This window comes from Temnothorax longispinosus, chromosome 10 (assembly GCF_030848805.1).
Source record: "Temnothorax longispinosus isolate EJ_2023e chromosome 10, Tlon_JGU_v1, whole genome shotgun sequence".
NCBI classification, from domain to species: domain Eukaryota; kingdom Metazoa; phylum Arthropoda; class Insecta; order Hymenoptera; family Formicidae; genus Temnothorax; species Temnothorax longispinosus.
Genome location: NC_092367.1, coordinates 16771880 through 16792388, shown reverse-complemented (window position 1 = coordinate 16792388; position 20509 = coordinate 16771880). Strand labels below are relative to the sequence as shown.

Here is a 20509-nt window from a genome sequence, read left to right as displayed (position 1 = left end):
TTGATCGCGAATAAAGTTATTAATGACACGGGCCGATTGTTTGAGCATTTATGTCACCAAAACGCGACGCGTTTATTCTGTTTAACAAGCATACCGATTTAATTGCGCTACCGTTCGTATAAATTCCAATTTTGGAAGTCGCGCTACGGTGGATCTCTCCCTCTCACCGAATCGGAACCGACGATTGAAAATAAAATATCCACTCATTCGATTTTAATACGAGCTGCGTGACTCTTTTTTTTTTACGTTTTGTACGGGGCGCGCGGTGTCGAAGCGCGAATAATCCCGCGAACTATTGTCCGCGATATTTAAAAAGTCCGGGCAGATATCACCGCGCGATTCCGTTTCCGTCGCCGAGAGCGGCAACGGCACCGGAGAAGAACGCCCCGGAACTCGCTCTCGCGAACTTTCTTCGACCGGACGCCTTTCTTCCGAGATAAAGCCACTGTCGACACGCGGGTTGCAAGAAGGCAACGCGGCTTCCCTCCTCTCGATGAGGTACGATTCTCTCGAGGCGGGACGTTGAAATTTACGACGCTTGTTTGGCGCGAGCGAGCGAGCCCCGTCCTCGCCGCGCTTTCCCCAGCAAGCTCGCGCGAAGGAGGGACAGAGAGAGAAACGGGGAGAGCTTTCCGCGGACTTTTTTTCGTCGCGGCATATTTCATTTCCCCGAGACTTCCCGTTTTCTTCTTCGCGCGGCGCGTCGGAACTCGGGCTTCCTTTCCTTTGGATTGTAAATGGCGAACGACCGCGCTGAGTAATGAATCCAGAAGGATCCTTGTTTCGGGTGGCAGACAATCACTCAGCTCTACGAAACGCTGCGCGGGGGGGAAACTTGAGAAATCTCGAAACACGGGAACGCGAATACCGGAGTATCCGCGGTCTCTCCCAGTGACTCCGGGCATCTTTGGATTCTGCGAATCCGTTTGGCGGGAGCGTCTTCGACAAGGGCAAAGCCTCATCTGAATCAACAATTTCACCTTCGTAACGTCTATTCGATTTTCTTTTTCTTTTCTGCAACTATTCAATTCAATGGAGAATTAGGACTCTATCGACACGACGAGAATTATTGACATGCACGTTCCATGTCGCGTATGTACGTGTGCCTGGGTGTGTACGCGTGTGTGTCCATGTGTGTACGTTTATTTATGCATCCAGACTATGTTCTCATTAACGCGCGTACGCATACACATAACAGTCTATCAGGCATGCGTTTCTACGACAAGACTAAATCGTTCTCTCTGCGAGGCTCGCAGCGTGCGAGTGCAATCGAGTGCGAGGCGTGATTTTCCTTCCTTGGATCTTTGGTCGGGGATCGGTTAATGGTTGGTTCTGGTACACTTCGGGGTAATCGTCCGCGGGAGCATCACGATCGATTGTACGCGATGTCCATAATTTATCAGTTAACTGTACGTATCCGGAAGAAAATTCTTCTCTGAGAGATAAACTATTTATAGCATAATTATAATATCGAACGCGTTACCCAACGTTCGTGCTTGGTGTTGTAACAAAAATGTCAGATTATTGAAATAAAACGGCCATAATATTCATTTTGTACGGGATATCGTATAAACAACGCGATTTTTTTTCTAATTATATTAAATTGACGAACGTGCGATCGCGCGATATCTCCATGATGAAAATTTTATCGAATACATTTACTCAGTGTTTAATTTTCAATATCAAATATGTTAATAATTAAGCCATGGGATTAAAACAATTATCAAAACAATTGCAATTGTTCAAAGATTAAAATTTAATCACACACACATTTTTATCTTATCTTCAATTAACTCATCAAATATTTTTAATAACGCCTCGAAATCGCGAAATTTTTTTAGATCGATTTTTAGTATGTATGATTCTCTCGGAAATTGCGCAACCTTTTACGACATTCTGTCTAATAAACGATAACATAAATATGCTTTATCTCAATTAGAGATCGTTGAGAAGCGCCTATCAAAACCACGTTATTCTCGTGCTCGTCCTCGTTACTGTCGCATTTTACTCACGTTCTAAAACTCGTACACGAGTGACCTGCCCCGCGAGCATTAACCCAAGTAATTAGTTCACCAAGCTGCACGTAAAAAGGTCACGATTGAACATTGTCCGCGCATAATTTCAAATTGCCGCATTGCGAAGTCGGTCAAATTCGATTCTTGGCTCATCGACAAAATTGAAGTCTTATATCTTCAGAAAAAACGAACATTCGGAAAAATCCACAAATAATAAAATATTTATAATCCATTATCTATAAAATGAAATTGTGTCTCTAATGAATTTTTGGAGTTGATTATGGCAAGATGATAAAAAATCTCTTCCGATTTCATTCGCTTGACAGATTGACGAACCGTAGGAAATAAATTTTGAAAAAATCTGCGGAAATTTATGAGAATCACGGCGTATATGTAGAAGATTTGATAATATGGTGTGAAGAGAGACTTTAAAAAATACTTTTCCAATATTGAATTTATCTTACCCCTTTAGATTATTTTAAGATTTCGATTTCAATCAAATCTTTTTTAGAAATTTTTCCAATAGAGCGATCGCAAATCTAAAAAAAAATCAACAACTAAATGCACCAGATGTCTAAATACCTGCCGAAGATCTCAACGTTTTTAAAGATCGCTCTTGGAGCAAATTCTTCTGGAGAGACTTCTGAGAGCCTCGTTAGGATGCACGGGAGTCGAGGGTTCAACGATCTGATTTTCTGAATCGCTAATCGGCTGGCGCGGGGTTGCGCCATAAAAAAAAATGAGAGGAAAGGGGGCCCCGCTTTGATTTGCATCGTAAATAGCGGCGGGTAAACAGTCCCGGGAAAAAGGGCCTCAAAAATCAGGCTGGCCGGCATATAGCGCTGTCGTGCAAAAAAAAGAAGGGCAAAACATACACGGTTCTCTTTTTTTTACCGGGCGCGTCAAGCGTGAGGAAGGGCGAGGTGTATGTGGGCCGAGAGCGCGCGGGCGGGTTAGGTAGGTAGAAAGGGTGCTGAAAAAGAGAGGCAATAGGACGCATAAAAAAAAACACCGACTACAAAATGCAAAGTCAGCGGCCGCTCTACGCTCGCGAGTGCGCGCGCGCGTGTACACGAGTATGCGCGCACGTTGTGCGTTTCTTCTCTTCTTTTTTTCTTTTTTCTCCTCTCTCCTTTCTTCCTTTCAACGTTCTGCGCTCGCATTCTCGTGAATCTCGCGTGAATCCTTTGCGAGACGCATATAAGCGCGTATACACATGCACACGCGCCCACCTCTCTCGTTCTTCGCTCGTTCCGTGCTGCTCTACTTGCGCGTACGGTGCACGACGGACGCGGAAAAGATGCGCATTAAGCTCTCACGGTGGTTCGCAGTTTGCATAGCTTGGCGACGTCGTGTAATGCGCGCCGGTGTCCGCATTTATGGACGACGTTGTGTGCTCGCGAAAAAACGTGGATCGATGTAACGCGAAGGTACACTCCTCTCCTTTTTTCCGCGAGATACGCGGCACGGCAAAAAGTTCAGCGTCATATCTTCCTCTTCGAGTATGGCTTTTCGTATACGACGAGGTAAGATAGCAGCATCCGAAGATCCACGAGTAAACGTTCTCCATCTTTCGCGAGTCAAATACCTCCTTCGTTACATCGATCCCGAAAACGTTTCGCGCGAATAAGATCAGACATCGGCACGCAATGAAGATAACGACGATGAGCGAGAAGGTATGGCGGCGCACAAGAAGAGGCATGAAAAAAACGAAACTTTCAAAAAGACATGAAATCCTCATGGATACGGAGAGAGAAAAAGAGAGAGAAACATTGAAAGAGACAGATAACGAAAAGGGTGATAGAAGAAAAGCAGAAAATAGGAATAGAATGTATTGCGAAAAACGAAAGAGATCGAGAAGTAGAACGAATGAGCTGTGTGTGAACGTGTGGATGATGTATGTAATGTGTATATGTATGTATCACCACAAAGTAACAAATATGAAACTGACTTGAAATACAGTTCGTATATCTTTTCATTTCTCCTTTACCCACGTCTTTCACATTTCAATTAATATACGGGATGTTTTAGAAAATTTATTCTTTTCAAATGGACCTTTTCTCAGAGATTTTTGACGCGCGGATATATACGATTTTAGGATTTATTACGATAAATTGAATATACAGGCCAGATACGCGGATATTTCAAAAGCCGTTCTGTACAATTATGGTGACACATTGACGTGACGGCGATCCGAATGAATGTTTCAGAGCGGTAGAAAGAGAGATAAAGGCGGAAATGGAGAGTCTAGAGAAAAAGGCGGTGGCGAATTACCTTGAAGGACTGCACAGAGAAACCGGAAACCAGGGTCGGTCCATAACATAAGAAGCGAACAGAAAACAGAAAAAAGGTAAACTTGTAATTAGGTCGTTCGCTGTAAGAGACACTGTAAGCATGTAATTTCCTGCCGAGAGGGTGGGCTGCTTGTGAGAGAGCTGGAGCAAAGGGGGACGAGGGTGGATATAGAGTCTTATCGTGTCTTTCTGTTGATCGATGGATCCAACGTGTGCTATCGGGTGCTGGAAGAACTTATGTTACAGGATGACACGAATGTCGCACAATGCATTTATAAACCAACTCGGAAAAAAAATACCGTTTCGCGTTCCAACGCTCGGATATTTAATAACGTTGCGTCAAGAATGTTAATTAATGAAATCATGTAACATTTCGTGATCATCCTGCAAGTTAGAAGGATATGTAAATCGTTCTATATACAAAAGTATCAGGCTTTATAATCGAGAGAAATTCGGCGGGACGCATTTAATCATTCAGCGTTGATTTCATATTTCGCTCGAAACGCTCGAAATGATGTTCAATAGGAAATTTTGAGACGGAAGAGATTTAAACTCGTCAGACTGACAATTGACGAAGTTTCTTCAATAATCGCGACGCAACGCGACTATTAGCGACCGTCGGAATCGAGGACACCTGGTCCGTGTTGAACGAGTTTTAATATTAATACTGCGAATGATGCGCCGATGTTAACTTGTTATTATTGAACAGCCTAGCAGCCAATTAAACTCGCCACGCGTATATGACGCGCAAATATTTACCGCACAATTTCTCTCGGTTACACGGCCGCAAGTACCGGCATAATTTCGCGTAAACGCGCGCGACTGGGTCGTCAGACATTGTCGTTACCGTATTACTTGGCAACGATTATGTCATATACGATTCCACCGAAACGCGGACACGATAAACCCGTCGCTAATTAGCGATTGTCCGGGTTTAATTACGCCGGTACGATACACTGTGTCGCATATTTCCACAGTCTGCGCGAGAGATTCCCGCGATTGCTGCTGTCGAGGCTCGACAAAAGCGCGATGCAAAAATAAAAGAGATAGAGACAGAAAAAATGTGCCGGGCGCGGTGCCTGTGCAATGCAGGAATTTTTAAGTCCCGCAACTGTATCGATTAAATCGACTCTGACGCGTGATCGCGAAAAGATGGACGCAATCGCGTAATCTGTGGAATGCGAAATATGAGTATGGGGAGAGAGCAGTATCGATGGGGTAGTATATTGTAAAGGTGCGAGCTTTGCAGATGTTTGAGTATCAATCGTAAGGCATACCTTCAGATGTTTTACAGCTCTATAAAATCATATTTTGCGCAGGTTGCGCAGCAGTCTGCTGCAGTGATAGTAAAGTACAGACGAGGTTTATATATCGAATATGAGAAGGCAAACGACGATCTTGTTTCACCGCTGAAGGAATATAAGCATCGTACACTCGAAACTTAAAGTAATCCCGCGGTTGCGAAAAATTCCCGGTTCTAAATTCTAAATCTAAATCATTATTTAAATGCTTTTTCCTATAGTCGGATATTTTATGATTATTTATATGCAGTCGGTGGATATATATATGGAATGTTTAAAACTCTCGCTCACGGAACCGGTCAGCTCCGGCTGACGTCGACGGCGCGGAATTACACGTCGATTTCTAATTTCTGCCGAAGACAGAATTCGCGCTCGGCCGTCACGTCGGCCGGGGGCACGAGCGAAATTCCGCTCGAGTGAGCGGCTGTCTATTTTGGTCGCGACGAACCGATAATTAATTACGACACGAGGACCCGGAAAACGCGAAAATGTCACCCGGTCGGTCGGGCCGCGCCGCGAATTGTCATATAGCCGCGCGTAGACACGTTCTCCGGCGGCGGCGCGCATCTCGCGTGTCAGATGCACCCGTACGCTGCATATATAATATGCACACACAGGACATGTCCCGGTTTAACTTTTCAAGGGAATTACGCGTGAAACGCGCCACGGCGACGCGGCGTGTTATCCCATTTGAAATGCGAGAAGGTTTCTCGGATGCGCCGGATACTCTCCAGCGATTCCTCTGCACGGTGTTCAAATCCACAGAGGGCTGGTAATGCATGCAGGGCTATGGTAGTGAGGTTTCGAGTACTCGAGCATTAAAGCATGTCCGAGATGCCCGACGATTCGACGAATTAATCGGATTTCTTGTTCTTCGACTTAAAAAAAAGAAAAAAATTGCGCCGATTTTTCGATAAGACTTTTGTCACCTGCGATTCGCGATTTCCAGTCGAACAATTTTTGTCGAATAAAGTTTTCGCTTCCCGCGCGCGTTTTCACGCGCGTGACGTGCCTCATTACCATTCGAAACGTTCATTTTCCATGCCAATGAGCGGTCAATTAGCGGACAATTCGCAAATGTCGATTTTCGCTTCTCGCATCGGTCGCCCCAGCATCGTTTGGCTTTCAGCTTCCTGCCGTTGTGAAATGGCGCGGGACGTAGGCACGCGCGCGATACATTCGGTCGACGTAATTCGATTTCGAGCGCGGTCGGATTAAACAATAATACGTTAAAGGATCGCTTGTACCGGGGCGCGCGTTGCGTCGAGCACGCGACGATTTTTACGGTATTTTTTTTTTGCCGATCTCTCATCGGAGACGGTCACGTCGAAAGTGGAATCGATGGCCCTTGTTGATCGCGTCAAAATACCATTCGGAAATTTCGGACAAATATTTTGCCATTTTTTCCGACGAGGGAGGGGAAAAAAAACGCGAAACATTTCTCCACTGCACGTGAAATCAATATTTTCTTCGTTTTCGCGATATAACATGATTTTTGTTCACTTTGTGTCAACAGATTTTTTGTTACATGTTTGCGCGCAGTATAACGGTTATCTAAAAAGTTTGCGTAACACAATAAAAGCTCCACCGCATCGATCGATTAGTTGATTTTTTTTTTCACTACATCGCGGGCATTAGTGGGAACGCAAATCATAAATTTCGAACGCGTTCTCGAATGCACAAAGTATACGAGAGAAACGGTGACAAATGCTTAAAAAAAATACGCGGCACTTAATCGTTACGCGATTTGGCGCACGCATTTTAATCTGCGATAAATCGGCGGCCAAATCAAATAATAACTGTGCGACAGACCGGGAATCGTTTATGTTCACACCCGACTGTCATCAAGCCCGATCAATTTTCCATTACTTTCCCTCTCGTCAATAACGCTTTGCGGTCCATTCCGACCATCGCCGGTTCATTCGCGAAAATCTCTCCTGCCGCGCGCTGATATGTATTTACTCGGACTTTTTATTACGCTCACGCTCACGCACCAGGATGCATTTTATGGGCATATTAATTTCTTTTTATCGCATTGACGAAATATACGATCCATTATATACATACACGCTTACCCATCGATGCGTGCACTTATTAATCTTAATTCCATCTGTTTAACATTTTACTCGCGGGAAAAGAATAAATGTTAATTTTATTACAGATAATTATTTTCCTCTCGCGGAGATTAGAAAAAGCAGTTACAAAAACCGCGCGCGCGCCATAAAGAAACTTGGAATAATTTCGCGTGCGTTTTACAATCTCGAATAGTGGAACGTTGGTAAATAAAACTCTGGTTCCTGTTTTGCCGTATCATTATTTTAACATCTCGTGTTCAATGTTACGCGTTTATTTGCCACCCTTATTATCGTGCAACGAAGCACAAACATTCGCGCAATTTTCTTTTCCAGAAAATTATATACACACCACCGCCCGCGCGAAGATTAGGAAAATAATTCTGCAATTCAAAAGAGCGCGGTTTCGTCGTGCGGAATAATTTCACGTTATCACGCGTGCATTACTCGATCTCAGATGGAGGGATATGAAATTGCGCACGGAGGATTACCGAGCAGCGAGTACACGTCCGTTCAGCGAATTTTCCGCGCGATCGTGCTGAGACTGCGAGTCCCGGTGAATTTATACGCGGTGAGTGACCCGAAGCGGCTGCGCGATTCCGAGTACATTCGTGTCTTCCTGTCGATTCTGTATTATTCACGGAACAGAGAAACCCGCGACTTTCTTGGCGAATTTTCAGCAGCCGGGAAAATCCGACAGCTGCGCGACCCACTTTCGGCGGCAGTCATTGACAATTTGACGAGCTGGCAGCCCGAGGGGAGCGTCACCGGAATGAGACACTTAACGGAATGCAATGCCGGACATAACGAATCGATAACGCCACCGGCTATACAGCCACGGCACAGACTTCGCGTTCGCAATGACGGGAATATTTCATGAAATGCGGGCGATTATGTTCGGAGCACTGATTATTCCGGACGGTTATTGAGGAACGAAGGATTCGGAAAGTCATGATTTTTGAAAAGGTGAAATGATTTGTGAGTTCTCTTGAATCCCGAGTTCTTTTAGATATGCAAAAATCATCGGTTTTTCGATCACTTCGCTCCGTCAAGATTGTATTTTTCCCCTTCGGATTTTCAGTTCGACTAATCAGGCACATCTCGCAATAAGATTCTTCTCGCGCGCTGACTGTCTGTCATTACGTACCTATATGAATCGATATGTCAGCTTTAAGAAAATAATTTTCCGCGGCACCGTTTTATCCAAGGGAGGGGGGTAACTTTCCCTCTTCCCGATAAAAACTTTTTCCGACATGCGCGAACTCCGCAATTCGATTCTACCTCAATCTTAATTCCCACTTCTCCCTTTCCTATACTCCTCGACATTAAAGCGCGTTACCGCCACGTAGCTTTTGCCCGATGGTTACGCTCGCTTGCTGCAAACTAAACTGATCCCGTGCACTAACTGTATGCGCAACCACGGAAGCGCAATAATTCAATGAGCAAGTACGGGTACCTGAGTCCCGTCGTGAACGAGCAAGTAGGCCGTTTTGAAGTGGCTCGTTGTACCGGAAGGCCATAATGAAACCGCCCGCACATACTCCGCCACGGCATAGTGAAATCTTTAACCGCCGAATTAACGCTGTGAGGGAGGGACGCGATGCGCACGTGCGCTACGACGTGACACAAAGTACGATAATTTTCTCGCTAAAAAGTGGAGGAAAAAGCAGTGAATCTGTAAACCGAGATGTTGTCATTTTCTACGCGCTTTTTTTTATATTTTTTCAGGTTTGAGGTACATTTAATCTTTTTAATCTCCGGGTCGCTAACGTTATCTCTGAAATTTTGAGGTTTCCGAATGCTGGGTCTCTTAATTCTCAAAAATTTAATATTTGCAAAATTCGAAGCGTTAAAATTTCATGTTTGAACTAGTAATTCGCGATTTGAGTTTCTAAATATTTATAAAATTTTTCGAAGTCTGAATCCTTCGTCCGTTGACTGTCAAATCTTTAAAAATGTTCGATGCGGTTTCAAAGCGATTGTAGACGGATTCTCCGGTCTGAGATATTCGGATATTCGGATATCCTGAATATGTGGAAAAGATGCGGCCTCTCGACACGACGGTTGCCAATGCATAGCGCATCGAGCACGGCACTTTTGCGAGCGAGACGGATTTCGAGCGTCTCGCTTCGTTTCAATTTTTCGACGGAGGAATTTCACTTTCCGCAACGGGGGGGATTGATAACTCGGCTGGGAGATTACGGTGGCAGCGAAAAAATGCAAAGGCGATCGGCTCGAGGGAAGAGGGGGTCGCGGAAGATCGCCAGGCGGCCGAGGGGGTTCGAAACGGGAATCGAAGCGGCTCCGGATGCCCGGATGCCGTGAAACTCGAATTGTTCTACATAATTTCCGATTAGTGTGTCTCGTCCGGAGGAATTACAGTTACTAAGCTCCTTCACCCTCTGTGGAATTTCGCCGACTGCCCCTCGCCGCCACTCTCATGAGCGCCGCGCTGCCGAGCTTTCCGCGGCGTCGTTCGCATTCTCTTAAAGGAGAATTCCGTTCTGCGCGAATCCTTAAAGGCTTCTCCTCCTCGAACGGCGCCGGTAATCTCAAAGTGTTTAGCGAGAGCTTTTCGTCAGCGTTTACAACGCGATTCCCTTTGTTTAGCTCCACAAGAGAAATGAAATTATTCGTAACGTCGAAGTTCCGTGATCTTAGCGTCGTGGCAAACGCGCTTTCGTTCGCGCTGAAAGCTCACAGAGGCGTCTCGCGTCAGTTGAAGTCATTTTCTGATCCAATTATCACGAGTATTTAAATCTACCATTGGCATAGTAAATAACAGACGCACACAATGGCTGCGATCTAATAAAGTCTAATAAAGTTCGATATTTTCACGGCAGTTAATTAAAACGATAATATTATATATCCAAACTTTTTCTGCCAAAAAAATCCAAAAGTGCCTTAAGTCGCGAAGTCGTTTTATGCAAGTGTAAAAAGATTTTTCTCTTTAGAGGAAGAAAATCCAGATATCCAGCAGGATCGAAGAATCTAAAAGTTTCTGTAATCATTCCATGTGCCGGCCGCATTTTTTCCACGTATTCCACAAGTGTGTGTCGGAGAGAAAGGAGATACGGAGAGAAAGAAGAGAGGAAGAGAACTGCTTAGCACGCGCTCGAATGGTTAAAGTTGTATCTTCGCCTAGCGAAAGCTTTTGGTCTCGTTTCTCGAGGGAGAGCCGCGCGGCGACCGCGAACACGTCCGACAACGTAAAACTTTCCGACACCTCGTAGCGCGTTTTCCTCTCCCCCCCCCCCTCCATCCAAGTATACGGTCTCTCCTTTTTCGGGAAACGCGTGGGAGAGCTTAAAGATTTAACGCCGGGGAAAAAGTTGCCGGCCGAAGCGACGGTGCAGCACGCGCTCATAAACGCTCCAACTTCGTCGGACGCTTTTTTTCCACGAGACTTCCGACTGATTTTCCTTTTTCAGCGCGGAAGGAGAGAACTTCGCGGAGCAACATTGGGCGCGACTCGTCGCCGACGGCTCTCTTACTTTCGCGTCACGGCGCACCGTGAACGATCACCGGGGACGTTTGTATTATTGCGATAGTCGGACGTTTGGCGGAAACAGCACCGCGAGGACAAAGTGCCTTCGACAACGTTTTTGTTACCCAAAGAAACCTTGGACCAAGATTGTAAATGTCCGACTGGAAAAATTCGTGCTTCTTTTCGACGAGCGGTTCAGACTGCTACGACAACTAAAAGTTTCTCGCTTTTGTTTTCGCTACATTTATAAATTTTTACGATTACGCTTCTCGGAGTAGAGTATTTCTCGTTTTACTCCCGCACCTAATAATATATCTCGACTTAAAAATTGGAGCTTATGATATTCGATCAATTCGTTTTTTTTTTCTCAATGCACTGCAGACCTGTGAAATCTGTATCTTAAAAATGCCTTACGATTGATACGGTGTCAACTATCATTGCTCAATAATTCGATATGCAAGGCGATCGATACGTCACTGTGACTGATATATCGATATTAATAAAGTAGTTTTTGTTTGTAGACTGTAAGTTTGGGATTCTTTTTTTTAGGACCTCGAGGGAAAATCAGTGAACTTTGCTCCGCTCCGCGAAGTTCTCTTCTTCCGCGTGGAAAAAGGAAAATCAGCGGCAGTCTCGCAAAGTTCATTATTTGTAGGAAATACTGAAAGGGAAAGTTCACGTGAGAATTGGCTAAAAATAAATTCATAATAAATTCATAAAGGCTATCGAGCACGGGACTCCTTTGACGCTTCGTTCGAAGAAGTTCGGTGCGGGATAAACTGGCCTGGGGTATTTATAATATTTGCTATAAATAATCAGTGTTTCCAAGGAGAAATAAACCCGGCTCTTCGTTACAACGTGGTTACGGCGTTTCGATCACCTTGCGTGCGCGTGTATGTACAAAGGCGTACGCGCGAAAGAGCGTGTAACTTCCGGGGTGACGTGAACAATGCAAGAAAGGGCGGCTGTTGGGACGTAGAACGCGAGGGTTAAGGGGGTGGGCTACTCGCAACTCGGCAAAATACAAGGAGCGAATAGACTCACAATCAGGGGTTCTATATGAGCATAAGATGCTTGCCAAAGTAGCAAGGTGAGCAAGTTCGCTGTGTGGATACAGGCGAGAGAAGGGGTCGCAACGAGATTCAAAGCGCGAGATAACGCCGGAATAGAGCACCACGAATTCTCGATATGGCGGGTATATATGTGTATATATATATAATATATATGGGTCGTATGTATCCATTATATACAGATGTACTGTTTGTATGTGACAATTGGTGTGTCGTCATTACTATGAGCGGAAGCGCGGAACGGAAGGGCGAACGACCGACTCCGTCTCGCGAGCGAAATATGAAGTGGATGGATAAACGAGATAATAGTATATTCGTGTCGCGACCAATGTCGCGTGAATCAAACGTTATTCGTATAACTGTTAAAATCCTGTAAATCCAAGCGTATCTGATGGCTCGCTTACGGCAAAACTACCGTAAATAGTGTCGCACAAATTTGTTTAAAGCAATATAATCTCATTTACGACTGTTTGACCATCCGTTTTATTATATAATCGTTACTAAAATTTTCCACTTAACTAAATATATATTTTCAATTAGCGATATGCGCTCCGGAGATTCAAGCGTCACGCGACCGTCCCCCGTTCCTGCTTCCGGCAATGATGGTAATGGCCGGGGCATCGAAAAGATCGTGCTAGTTTTCAGTTTGATTCAGTTCCCGGACGGACGAAATCGTGTCAAAGAAAGTTTGACAGAGAGGCCACTCGGTGGTTCCGGCGGTACTGGATCGCTTCCAGCGACCGAAAAACGGAAAAACTGAATAGCCTCTTTCTGAAAACGCTCAGATGTCCACGGGACTTTGATTCGACGTCCCCGGCATGTAATGGGTACAATTATGCTTAATTATGACCCGGCACCCGGTGTGAGACGTGTCGTCCCCCTTTCGCAGAGAAGTGTGTAAATCAAAAGGCAAGAGAGCACAGTCAAAGATCAAAGACAGGGGAGAGTCTGCGGGAGAAAAGGTGGCGAGAGATGGTCTGGCAGTGTGAGACACACGAGGCGCGCGCGCGGTGCAGTGACATGGCAGAACATGGAATTCTGTGCTCTCCTACACACCAATCGGCACTTTGTCTTTGCTGTCTTTCATTTATCGAGTTTTCCTGCTTGTTCTCGTTCACACAGTGTCTATGCGAGTAAACCTGGAAGTAAGTGATTAGTATCTCGCGCAACTACGCCGACCGCCGATGACAACCCGAGAGTCCTTTGATTACTCCGCGATCGTCGCGCTAACTCATTTAACAAGCACCGGTGTCTGTTGCAATCCAAGAATCCGATAATTACACGCCCCCGAGAAACCGAGGATCCCCGAAGCTTCGGAGAATTACTCGAGTATTTTATTTTAAACGTCCGTTTCCTTCAATTCTCTCTAGAATTTAAGAGGTCACGTAGTTATTGGATTTCCAATACGTTTTAACTTTATCCATATTAATGTTTATGCTCCTTAGCACCTGGAAATATTTTATTCATCCTTATCGTCTTAATTGTTTCCTATTTCAATTAACGGTGGCGGCGGTCATCGACGATCGGGGACGTTTTTCGAGCACAAATACACAACATACATGGGCTCCTTGGATCAAAGGTCGCCGCAAGCCCGACTAATGCATCGGACGCAATCGGTCGGGACGTTTCCTGCGGAGGAAAAGTCCCGTCGCCTTTGATCCACTACGAGCCAAGAGGGTCTGGTGCAGACAGTAGGCGAGATGTGCCGAGGATCATTGCTGAAAAACAGTCGATATCGCATGTGACAACAGCTGTCACGTGAACATTCCATTCCTGTCCTGTGTACAAAACGTTCCTATATATACGTTTATATATATATATTATACATATTGTGACACACACATAGAGTGTACACGGGGTGGTCCGCGCGACCATGTCTATTTTCAAGCAGTTTACGGCTTCGTTATCGTTAGGAGCAAAAAGAATGATAAAGAAAAGGATTAACATTAAAATTAACGAACTAATCCCGCACGAAGACGCGAAAATGTATTTTTAGTCGCGTGCGCTTTGATTCGGTATGGTCTATCGCGCTCCTCGGATTTCTCTTGTTATCCTCCGCGTTTCAACGAAGCCGTAATTATGCCGTCAACGAGCCCTCGTTCGCGCGCGTCATCCTGTGTACACGCACATAGATAATGTGGCACGTATTGCGAGAGGCGAGGCCGCGGGATAGATGCGCTTGTTGCACGTAGAACGGAGTTGTGTGTTCCGATCGTTCGTACATGTAGGCATACGTGTGGTAGTATATATATCGTGGAGTGAAATAATGTTTTCAGCGACGTTTTTCTCCGAGAAGTGGAACAGCTGTCGGTGAATGAGAAGCGTCCCGAGGGGTAGCCGGCGAACGCGTCGATGCGTTTCCATCGGAAAAGACGGAGCTACATCGAGAGCGTTTTTTGCACGGTGGAACGATGTTGATTAAAAACCGATCGTGTAGATACTATTATCGAACAACGTCGCGATACTGAATTTAAATTTTATTGTAACGACCGTATTTCTGAAAGGTTTATGTGATACGGAGTCTTTAATTGCTCATTCAGACACATCTAGAAAAAGCTTATGAACTTAAAAAATCTCCAATGACCTATTAATTGCATTTATCGATCAATAAGAGACGTCTTTAGACGTCAAACTAGTTTAACGTTTAAATTGGAAATCTCAGTATCGAAATATTTAAAGATTCGTTACATAAGTAGAGTAATTAAGACAACACGAATGGCCAATATAGATGATTGACTTTTAAATATAGAGGATTGATTTTTAATTAACATCGTCCCGCAATCGCCGACATCGAGACGCCAAATGAAATAAATATCGGATAAACTTGTCTTGATGAGGAGGCATTCTTGTGAAAAGTGATACTGTGACCTAGTTGTAGTTGTAGTAGTTGTGCTTGACGTGGTGCCACCTGTACGAGTAATGAAATTGTTATTGTCTTAAATAAAGTAAAGTTTCAACTAATTGGCTCGTTGTTCTTGCACCTGTGATTAACAGGTCCCTGCTAGCCGAGCGATGACACTGTTATCGAAAGTAGAGTAATTGCGCTTAAGTATAGGTATCAGGTATAAGTTATAATTGCTGTACGTGTGTTGCAGAGACGAGTGTGTTTCCTGTGAATGGCGGTGTTTTCGGCTCGTGTTGCTGTTCAATGTAAAAAATGATTAGCAGAATATATCATGTAAGAGATCACTTTTCCGTCGAGGGATATCCGGTGTGTCGCGTAACGGCGACCTCATCAAAAGACTCATTTGATTATTCGTGATTAACTTTATTGATACCCCTTGCATTTTCTTTCGGCTGCATTTCGTTTAACAATACAAAATATTAAGTAAATTTTATTTTAAGTTTCAACAACTTATCTTTGGCCATTAGAATAGTTGAAGATAAAATATCAGAATTTCAATTTCCATGAAAAACTTTTCGAGTTCCAAGAATCTTGGAAATCTTTTCCCTAGGATGTTATGGTTCAAGAGCTCTCAAAATTAACTCATATCTTAAACTCTTATACCATGTCGAGGTTCAGAGACTCGAATTGCAATGCGTTCATCACGGAGGAGGTCTATCCCGTTGCCAAACGTGCGCGTATAATCAGAACGTTACATTATCACGAGCTATTTCGGGTTACACGCACGTGCTACGTGCAGACTCCGACTAAAATGGCTGCGAATCCGCCGAGATTAAAATCATTACGATACACGGGGACGACGCAACAGCGCCCGGTCGGATAGAATCTTTACGATCGCCATAAAGCTCGTTCTCCTTCTCATTTCCGCCCGATTCCCCGGCTTCACCAGTACACACACGCCGTCGGTTATCTCGATGCGCCGACGCGCTCGCCCGTGGTACAAATTGCGGATGCCTCTTCGCACATCTTTAAACGGTTAGTATTACGGCGATCGCCCAATAGCGTTCTCCAAACGTTCTCCAGCGAATATCCCCGAGAACCGTCATATACCGTTATGAACTGTCGTGAATAATATCTTCGCCTGCCAGCTCGATGTTATAAAGATATCAAGAAGGGACAAAAAATCGTCTGACTCTACCTCTGTTCCGATAAATTTCATAAGACTGCTGCTAAAACTGTAAAATATAAGATAAATTATTTGTCGATCGCTCCAAATTGAGGTACTCCACATTCTCTGAGCGCGAAGGGTGAAATACGTCGCGACAACTCTTTACAGATGCCGCAAATTCGCCATCGGGACGAAAAAACGCGCTTCCTGGTGGCTCGCAATTGCCTTGTTCAGGCCGGCTCTCGCGTCATGGATTCGCGATTGGATAACGTTTGACGCGAATTGTGCGTGCGCGTATACTTGACGACGCAAGCAGTTACGACGGAAGCGATTACGCGACAGCAGCGGTGGCGACGGAGCCGGCACGTTATCATCCCTGCGGTCCACATACAATGCCGGGGGAGGGAGGCGCGGGATCCTTTGAGGTCGGTGTTACGAGTTCCGCGAAACACGTCACGTCGGGATATATGCGTATCGAGACTGCGAATACTAATGTCCCTCTAATGCATCGCGCGGCCTGAATTCGTAATAGACGCCAGGCGTCGCGTCGCATCGCGTCGCGTCGCCGAGATGAAGCACCCGCGCAGAAATTTCCACGGATTCGAGACGCGCGTGGGATTGTGTATGTGCCTTCGCCCCGGCACCGCGATTTATCGCGAATGTGTGCACATCGCGCAGACCGTGCACTGTGCACCGCCGCAAGACCTGGCATTCTCGCGCGGTAACGCGTCGCGCTCTTTGTTTCCGAGGGATATGCGCGCGGATATATTATCTCAGCTCTTCGCTTACACGAAATATCTAAAGATGTATAATATTTGAATATAAACACGTTACACGGAAAAAAAAATAATCGCTTCCTTTTCCGTTCCGCCACCTTGGAATCACGGGTGCAAGTAAAGATCGCGTTTGGCAAACTATATCTCTTGTCGGAAATTGATTAACCACGTCTCCCTTGTATCAACATTTATAATCGTGCGCCTTGTGTTTTCTCACGGACTCGGAACTTAGTATATAACGGAGTTTCGAGTTGGATATATATTTCTGAAATAACAGATCCGCGCCGTTGATGTTTCGCGTTTGGAATTTCTCGTGTTTCATCACGCTTTGTGTCTCTCATTATTATCGCGATGTTTTCTCTGCGCGCGCGCGCGTCGCGCTCAAAGGCGGACGACACGGAGAGGAAAGAGGCTCCGCTCCTCTCGCCGACGAAATCGAGAACAGAGAGAATCAACTCCGCCGACTGTGAGACCACTCGCGTGTAGATGTCAAACGTGGAGAAAAAACAAAACGCGGATTCGACAGTGACGGAGCGCGTCGTCGCGCGCGTTTACAGCCGGCGTGAATGAGGCTGCGAAGTGGAACGGGCTTGAAACAAAGGCTCCGCCTTCAATTTCGCAGAGAGCTCCCGAAGTAAGGAGGTTTAAACGAAGTTATAAATTTCGACTTTTTCTTCTCGGCGTTCTTCTCACGGTACGTATATAAACTGGACCCCCGGTCACACAATGCTTTTACGAGTAGACGGCTTTCCGGGTCAATCGCCGTCGCTTTTTCGCCGCACGTACGTGTCGTTTGCATTAACCGGGTTTTACCGGGCATGATTGAAGACTCACGGAAAGCTCGATGAATTTTAGCGAGAGGATTTCCGAGGCTCAACGTATCATAAAGTATTTTTCAGCTTAATACCTCCCGATCGGCGGATACATCTGTAAATCTCCGAGCAATCTTTTTCATCACCCCCCCCCCACCCCCCACGTGATTTTCTATAGTCGGATTTTCGACGATTTCTATACGCGGATTTTTAACGATTTACAACGACATCCCGAATTTTTATCTCTTTATCGAGAAACAAAGATGATATCGCGTAAAAATGTCGGTCAAATATACGCTTACGCATTTTTGAAAAATAAATATACCGCTGTTCGGAATGCAAATCTAGGGGGTATTTGCATCGCGAAATATGAAGATAGCATTGCTTTTTTTCTAAATGCAAATCTGTTTACATCTGCATCGCAAAATGCTAAAATAATATTTCTGCACGTTGGAGCTACGTTTGAGAATGGGAACACATTTGGATATATTTGACGCGCAAGACGAAATTATTTCTTCTTTTTTTTTATAAGTGAAAATTAATTTAAACGTAAAGTATGCATATTGGTCTGACTCAACACACGTGCAACGCAAATTGTTTTAGTTTAAAACGTCGGGAAAATGGTAACAAGTAACACACCTATATCATATACGCTTCTATAAAATCGTATATACATTAAAATTGTACGTATAACCGTTCTTTGTAGTATTTAACAATTTATCCCAACGAAATGCAGCCGTGTTTCAATGTAATCACTTTAATGAATAGGGAGGCAAAATGACGTCGATGATGAGGCCGCGCGAACCCAACATGATGCGACATCATGACGCACCGTGCACATTATAATTCATTATATTTGCTGTCTATGAAGCCGTCCGACATTATTTTCATTATTCTCAACATCTAATAATTAAGCGTCAAACGATATTATCGATTAACGCGCTAATTGCCGCAGAATTCGTTTTATCGCGAAAGGATTCCATAAATAAATTGATAGAATTAATGTAATATCTCTGAACCAAAGAATTGGTAATTTCAGCGTTTATAATTCGACCGCCAGAGCGTTTCCGGAAATCCGCACGGCTGACCGTGGCGGCCGAATGTATTAACACTGGATTACTTTTGTACGACGCTCGTGGATCGAACTGAGGACAAACGGCTCGGACACTGACCTCCAGGAAATCCTTCACGGTGCTGTCGACGACCATGAGCGGTCGCTGTATCAGATGAACGACACCGTTGCGCACCGGGATGTTCGCCTTCACTATTTCCGCCAGCACCACCCCGGCCTGATGAGTCGTATCGCCCACCAGCGTGTCCGATTGAACGTAGACTGAAAATTGGACTATCAATTAGTCATCGAAATATAATATGCACGGATCTATCACTGGCGCGGACACGCCCCCCGTTCGGGGGCGCCGTTATTAAAGGCGAAGCCTTCTCGCGCCGAGCGTAACAACCAACAACGCGGAACAATAGCGGAATAATAGCGTCAATCTCTAATAACAGTAATTCTCGATCGGATTATACTCTCTGAATCGAATCAACGGTCCAAAATCTGTTCTCCTGGATGATTGAGACGTAGAGTGCGCACAAGCGCGCATGATTATCACCTTTATTTTGCGACTTCAGAAAGCTGACGACGACCCTGAGATTGTCGTTGAACACGAGGGTTGGATACGGCACTTTGTCTGGCGTCGGCGCGGTGAAGAGAACCTCGTTAGGTAGAACGTGCCCGTCGATCACCAGCTGATCAATCTTCTGCGGCCTCGGCTCCGGCTGTAACAGAGAGGCCGGAGGATCATGAGAACTCCATCGGAATGAGAAGAATATAAATTATGTAATCATTATACGTCGTGTCGTAATTCGAAAAAGAAAGCGATCTCGCTTTTCGTTATCTCAATAATTCTTCGCGTCGTCACATTTTTGCCACTCGCCCGAAAGAATCTAACTGTTGGGAGAATGTAATTTTCACGATGTACGAAATAATAAACTTATATATCCCTCAGAAGAAGTGACGTAGTTTTTATTTCGCCGCGCCGGCTGCCGACACTCCTCACACATCCCGCTATTCTTGTTAAGGATACACGCGCGTCCTTTCATCCGACGCCCTCAGCATCTTTCTCGCACAAAAGCGCGGCTGACCGCGTTGTCACGGCAACTCCAATTTCCTCCGCGCGGGCACACCACGAACTTTAGATCCCATCCTCGAGACGAAGGGAACGAAAGGTGTGACGGAGGACGGAGGCGCGGAAGGGGTCTCGATACCGGCCGCGCGCGCGGAGGAGATCCTCTCGGCGAGGCGACGACCTACCTAACCTTACCTCGTTGAAAGAGAGGAACTTTTCGAGATCGAGTCGTACACCGTCGTTACACACCCCTTCGCCTCGATTTTCTTTGCTTTCCTGCCGGTCTTATTTTTTTTCTCCCTTTCTTTCCTCCTCTCTTCTCGCTTTCCTCCTTCTTTTTTTCGGATCCGCCACCGAGCATTCCGAGTTCCGAGCCCGACGCGTCGTGTATGTACAGGCGCGAAACTTTCGGTAATTTCTGACGGGATGGCTCGTTTAACTCCGGCTCGTTTTTACGCTCCAAGTTGGATTACGTGCGCGCGAACGTCCATTGTGTGTACGCGAGGTTGGCGTTGAAAATTGGAGAAAAAGCGGAATCCC

At 45.3% G+C, this 20509-nt stretch overlaps 1 protein-coding gene across 5 annotated transcripts in view; it reads right to left on the bottom strand.

Moving 5' to 3' along the window:
- The window catches only part of Fas1 (fasciclin 1), a 231060-nt gene that overhangs the window by 29663 nt on the left and 180888 nt on the right, over positions 1-20509 (bottom strand). For 3 of the 5 annotated variants that reach the window (XM_071790226.1, XM_071790228.1, XM_071790229.1), the window contains exons 6-8: positions 19454-19619; positions 19013-19173; positions 4290-4298 (exon numbers count right to left, since the gene is read on the bottom strand). In XM_071790226.1, coding sequence (XP_071646327.1) covers positions 4290-4298; positions 19013-19173; positions 19454-19619 — 336 coding nt within the window. The remainder of the gene's footprint in view (positions 1-4289; positions 4299-19012; positions 19174-19453; positions 19620-20509) is intronic. The other 2 variants (XM_071790227.1, XM_071790230.1) reach the window with 1 other exon arrangement.